Source organism: Excalfactoria chinensis, chromosome 1 (genome assembly GCF_039878825.1).
Source record: "Excalfactoria chinensis isolate bCotChi1 chromosome 1, bCotChi1.hap2, whole genome shotgun sequence".
Lineage (NCBI taxonomy): Eukaryota > Metazoa > Chordata > Aves > Galliformes > Phasianidae > Excalfactoria > Excalfactoria chinensis.
Window position 1 is genome coordinate 173,877,599 of NC_092825.1, and position 6,707 is coordinate 173,884,305.

The 6,707-nt window shown below is 42.9% G+C and overlaps 1 protein-coding gene across 1 annotated transcript in view; it reads right to left on the bottom strand.

Annotated features, from left to right (window-relative positions):
• The window catches only part of HEPHL1 (hephaestin like 1), a 28,315-nt gene extending 27,041 nt beyond the window's left edge, over positions 1-1,274 (bottom strand). Inside the window, exon 1 of the mRNA XM_072343932.1 lies at positions 1,105-1,274. Within this exon, the coding sequence (XP_072200033.1) occupies positions 1,105-1,274 (170 nt within the window). The remainder of the gene's footprint in view (positions 1-1,104) is intronic.
• Positions 1,275-6,707: the final 5,433 nt, after the last annotated feature.

The following is a 6,707-nucleotide window of genomic DNA, read 5'->3' on the forward strand; positions in this document are numbered from 1 at the left end:
CCTCCTCACTTACTCATAGCTCCCATCTCATCCCTAAGCTTAAACTCAGAGGAAAGATCCCAAATTTTGTTGCCAAAGATACTGATTAAACCTGAAAATATTCCCAGGTATGCTTGAGGGCCACGTGGTAGAAAGACACCGATGGTCTGTGCCATCTCCAGTTCATGCTCAGGCCAGTTATCCTGGCATGGGAAGTATATGCAACCAACCCCAACAATGTGGCATGGCAAATGATGCCTGCTTTCCTCTGTCCAAGGCGCAGTTCATCACAGTGTTACCTATGCACTTCACTTTCAGCACAGGTTGTTGCCACGACTTCAGTGTATGTATAAGTACCTACTTAAATAGATATCCTAAATGGAGATCTCCACACCCGCACACATTGCAGGACTGTTCAGATAATATTCTTGTATCACGTTGCACGTATTATACACACTTGAAATTTACACTGTCATACCAAACCTCCACATTTTTCATCTCACTAAGAGCAAACTCAAAACTGTTTGCCCACCAAACTCTCCTCTATGTCTTATTGCCAAGACGTGTGCTTAACTATGGTGAAGTTGCAATTTCACTTTGGACAACATGTACCAGAAATGCTTTCCTCTCCATGAAATGTACACAGGGGATTTGTAACCCCTTTTGAACCTGTTCTAAAATCCTCTCTTGTGTTGTCCAGAGAGGCTGTGGGTTCTCCTTCTTGGAGGTCTTTCAAAGCCACCTGGACATGATGCTGGGCACCCTACTCTGGGTGTCCCCAGTGGAGCAGGGGTTGGACCAGATGGAGCTGGAGGTCCCTGCCAACCTCAGTCATTCTGTGATCTTGTAACCCACCATGTGACGACTCTCTGATAAATATCAGTTTCTTAATGTCACCATCAAGTACACAAAAACTACCACTTGGCTTAATCAGCCATGATGGAAGAGAACTCTTGCTTTGAAGACGAAATCCTACCTATGAGAACATCACCAATAGAACACAAAATGTAAAAAAAAAAAAATAGAAAAAGCACATCTTAAGACATTCACAGTGACATTAACCATGTTAGTCTACTTAGAACTGTCACTACCTGTCCAAAATATGAGAGCCCCCAAACGACTTACTTGTCCTCTAAGAGGTTCTGTCCCGTGATCAGATTCTTCCCAGATGGTGCATAGTCCCAGTTCTCTTCCACAATCCCGAGGTAATAGGTTCTGATTCTTGTTTCCACCACTGTGAACAGGCAGAAGAACCCAAGAGTACGAAGGCAGCCACCACCCCACAAGGGAGGCATTTGTAGTGATTGCAAGGCTGGCAGCAGGCAGGCAGCAGCAGGATGCACCACGGAGAACTCACCCCTCCCTCCTGGCTCTTGACAAGTTATAAATAAGGAGTGGACAGGGCAAAGCTCCTCCTTTCCAGCAGGTTAGGACTGGGATAGGTAGAGAGCTCAGCTATGCAGAGCAGGGCTAGGGGAGGAGGTTGCTGCCATAGCAGGACTCTTGCCAACCCTTTGGTGAGTGCATGAATTGCTCACCTACCTGTCCAGGCTACAGCCAGTCAGCATTTCTTAGAAGAAACACTGGTTTTTTTCTGAGACTGGGGCTGGTGTTTTGTCCTCCCTCTTCTAAATTGATTGGTATGGCATATTGGGATAGGGCTTTTTTTGTTTGTTCGTTTGGGGGTTTTTGTGTCTTTTTGCCATCTCTTTCAACTTCTTCTTTTCTAAAAAAGCATAAATAATAAAATGATTTTATTATTTTTAACTCTTTTATCATGTCTGAGATTGCTCAAGCTAGCATCTTGCTGCCTTCATTGGGTTTATTCAGTGACGTAACACTAGATTGTAATTCAGTTTTATCAAAGAGAAAAAAAGCAGTTTGCCAGTACCGCTCACACTTCTAGGATTTAATAGCCGATTTCTTAAGATGTCACATGGTCTGGATGTCAGATTTGGACCAAAATGACAGACATTTTTACAAACGTTTCTGGAAATCAGAGCCCCTGTAAGGTCCTTTTGTTTAGACAACAAGAATGAAGGTACAAAGATGAACCTTATCTTAAACTTGCTAGTAAACATGCCCACATAGCTCTCTAGAAATTCCCTTCCTTTGTAATGTGACTTCCTCTAAGAGGATATAAAGGAATCAGTTGACATTACTGTCTTGGCAAATCCTGTACAAGTATGCAATCCTATACAAGTATGAATCAATAGAGTTTCCTAAACCATTTAGGTAATATTCCCAAGAAATCATCTATGTGACAAGATCTTTGAAGTCATTAAGAGAGACATTAAATACTGCCGTTCTGGAATGCAGTGTTACACTTGGGACTCATTTCCAGCTGTGACAGTTGTGAAATTCCCTTTCCACTCCAGAGCTATCTGATTTATTTCATTTGCAATTAATGGTTACCATTTGCTAAGGATGTCACAGACTTCTCAGGTAAATTTGACGGCCACAAGTTTATCTACATCAATAATAGCCTATCTCTGCAATGTAAATGTGTTTTTATATCATAGTTGCGTGATGTTCACCCCCTAGCAGGCAACAATATACAGCTACACATACCATCAGCAGCACCAGGTGCCTCTCTTGCTGTTGTGCGAGTTGCTCTGAAACCACATGCAGAATAACTCAAACAGCAGGTGAAGAACCGTGGTGGTTCTCACCTCAAGTCAAACACGGCACACAGACACAAGGGGGATGTGACCAAAGATCTCCATTTCATCAGGTTATGCTTTGCATCTCTTCAGTGGGAAGCACTGACAGACCAATACACTTGGGTAAGGATGCAGTCAAACAACTGCAAATGATTGTTTCAATTTAGGTGTAACAGCAAAAGACCCTTAGCGGTGATCTGCTCCCTGACACATGCTCATTATCCCAAGGAGATATGGTTTATCTCAAGGGGGAATGGTTTTAAACCAAGACAGGGGAGGTCTAGGTTAGATATTAGGAGGAAGTTTCTCACACAGAGGGTGGTGACGCACTGGAACAGGTTGCCCAAGGAGGCTGTGGATGCCCCATCCCTGGAGGCATTCAAGGTCAGGCTGGATGTGGCTCTGGGCAGCCTGGTCTGGTGGTTGACAACCCTGCACACAGCAGAAGGGTTGAAACTGGATGATCATTGTGGTCCTTTTCAACCCAGGCCATTCTATGATTCTATGATTCTACGATTCTACGATTCTATGATTCTATGATTCTATGATTCTATGATTCTATGATTCTATGATTCTATGATCCCAGCCAGGTCAATTGACCAATGGACAATGAGAAGTGACGCAACAGTATAGAAACTGTTCAGAGAAGCTGATCCTCAAAAATGGCACCCACTGGCTTCCTGGTAACCTTGAAGACTTTGCTCATCTCTGTGCTCTGCTGTTGTAAAGACATGCTTCCCATCCTCTTCCCATCACATCAGCCCAAGCCCTCTTTCAAAATGCCAACACTTAAAAATCCTTTTCTACTGCTTTGTTGGGTCACTCAGTTCTCAAATGATGCCAACTAATAGTACTGGGATGCTAAAAGGCATAACTGGGAAACAAAAGAATAGATGATGACTGCAGTACAGGCAGAGGATTTCCAACTGGTCACACAGCTGTCAAACATGCAGCTATGGTGGGACCAGCAGCAACCTGCTGTCAATGGAGCAGGGAAAAGGCTGAGATGATACTTGCAGGTAGATCCCACTGTGGTCTTTGCACAGGGCTTAGGACCACGCAGCTCCTGCAGTGAGAGCCTGCTTTGCTCAGTGTAGCTGTCCTGAGCCCAGGGAAACTCTGAGCATTGTGTTCTACTCTCTTGCACTCGAGATTACAGAATTGGGTTCCTGTTATGCAAATGTTTATTGCCATGGCACAGTAAGGTTTTACATTTGAATAGGACATACCTTTCTTTAGAAGTTAACGTGCACTTAGAATGAGATTGTATGCAGTTCAGTTGCTTAAATTGACAATTTGCATGGCTTTGTAGATATTTAATGACCAGATACAGGGCAAATTTCATTCAGACATATATAACCTGCTGTCTATTTGGTTTGGTTTTTTGTACCTAAGGAGTTCTGTTATATGTTTAACAAAAGTCTATGGATGTGGACTCACAGAATTCAAAGTACTTTGAGCTAATGGGGAAGAGGAAGTGTCTAATTCTGAGCTGGCACGTGATGACACTACAGTCATATAAATAGAGTTATGTCCTAGTTTTTCTATTGCTTCTCATACCTGGGATTGGGTCCTGGCTGCTCAATGCCAGAAAAATCACTCAGAGTCCAAATAGAAAGTTAACTTCCTTGTCTTGTACTGTAAAATTTATTTGTGTAACAGGAATAATGTATAGGCACCAACATCCTATATCAGAAACGTGTTGTAAGTCTGGTAAACGCCTTAGCTTGGCTTCAGTATTTACTAGATCTGGCACTCTGTATACCCTTTGCATCCACATATTAACACTTAATTACCTTGTCACATCATTAAAACCAGGCACATTCACATTCCGGAGAGGTGCTGCGGAGGTGAGTCAGAAAAAGATGAAAGAATAGCTGTTTCGTCCTTGCATCAGGAATATTTCTGGGAAGTTCCCCTCTGGCAGTGAGGTAATAGGATCAAGTCTGTCCCTTTGTTCAGGATCTTTTCAGCAGCAGGGTTGAACACTGGCTCCTCTGAGGCTTTCTGCCCTTCTAAAGGCTAAAATTAGTGCATGACTGGGTTTTGAAGTTTTGTAATGAGGAGCAATATTTATAGGTCTGAAGGGCGAATATCTTGAGTACCATTTTGTGCATGAGCCCTGAAACATGACCAAGGAAAGTGGAGCTTTCTTTTGAAGTACATCAGGAATTATTGCGATAATTAATCTACCAAAACCTAGACTCTTGCTACCTAATGATAATAAATTAACTAGAATACCTAAGTTAACCTCATGATGGACATGAGGTCAATGAAGGGAGATTTTGGATATGCTGATCTACCTTGACTAGCCTTTATTTCCTTCATATTAGCTGTCATGAATTCAGAGATGAGCACTTGATTTAAATTACCTTCTACTAAAAGTCGGCTTGTATTCTCCACTGAGCTGATGAGATGCTGCTCAAGCAGATTAGCTCTCCAGTTCCATCTCGGATAGGACCAAGTAAGACTGCCCTCAGCTGGTACTGCCACCAAGCCCAGAGCTGTGCCTATAGCTATCCCAAGGGGACAAAGAGCACCTGTAGTAAAGCTGGAAACAGCTTTGCACCCTCTCAAATTTCACACCACTCTTTTAACCAAGCCATCCTTCCCCTTCCTCTGTTTTTCCTCACTCCCACAAACACGTTAAATGCAAGAACCTCACACTGGCAAAGAGCACTTTCACTCGCACTTTGTACTTGTTTTCTGAATTGCAGCAGTAGTAAGCAGAAGGTAAGGCTCACTTCATAGATCTGGATAGTCACACAAGCTGAATCTTTCGAGTTCACACTGGTAGGTTGGCAATCTGAAAAACCACCTTATCTCTATGGCTTCCACCATTTCTGCTTGCAGTTTCTTGACAGTTGTCCAGATACCACTACTGCAAAATAATTTCCTGCACACACCTCTGTGTAGACAACCTCCTTGCACAACAGCTACTTTGGTACGTTAGAATTTGCAGACAAACCTTGAGCCAAGGTACGACATGTAGAGAGGGCTTCTGCTATGTCAGAACCAGATCACAGATACTTTCTTTTCTGTCATGTGCTTGAACCAAATCCTACATCTGCTACACTGAGGGTGTAGGGAGATTCCAAAGCTGATTTTAGACTGGAAAAACTGATACTGTGTTGGACAAAAGGCAACTTAAATTCAAAGATTGTAAGCAGGTGCTATATTAGGAAGAAAGACCTTTAACACTGTATAAAAGGAGGTACTAGTTTGAAGAGATTATAATAAATTGCCAAATAGCCTGGGCAAGTGAAACACATTCTGCCTTAAAAACCATTAAAGAACAGCTAAGAAAAAAAGAAGTTTTGATGCTAATTAAGAGAAGCTTCTTATGTATGGTAACTCATGTAACATCTGCACTGTTAAAACAAGGCTAATACCTCGACAGAACTTCAAGGCACACTATTCATGAGTTTTTATAGTGATGCCCATTGTAGCACCTAACACCTAACAAACATGAAAGAGCTTAACTTTACGTCATCACTGTGGGGCAGTGTGTGTTTATTAACCCTATTAAACAAATGAGGAAAGAGGAAGGTTAGGTAACTTCCAGGCACCCGTGAGGGAAGACAGTCATGTCTTCTGGCTCCCAGTCCAGCACTGGGATCAGCAACCCTCCTGTCCTCCCTCTCTGCGTGAAGACAATGGAGATGGAGTTCTTATTGGACTTTCCCTCTTCACAGGAGCAATGTTTGCACTGTGAAATCCTTTCTCACTCACCTTTGCTGCCAGCTTGTAGGAACACCATCATCAAAGAGTCTTGTCTGTCCCCTGAGCAGCTGTGCTGTCTGCCCACTCTCCTCCATCTGCTCCATGGGCACCATGGGCCCCACTTCCATCTCACCTCATGGCACTGACCTACTTACTCTAGAAGGAAACAGCCTCTTTTGTTTTCCTCTTATGAGATCATTGCCCCATTTTTTCTCTGGGTAAATATAGGAATTGTGGTGAGAAACCCTGGCACTGGAAAACTAACCCAGGTTATTTGATGTCGATAGCACAGAGAACAGTATTGAACACTTTGGAGGAAGGGGGGTTGGGAAGAAAGAAGTG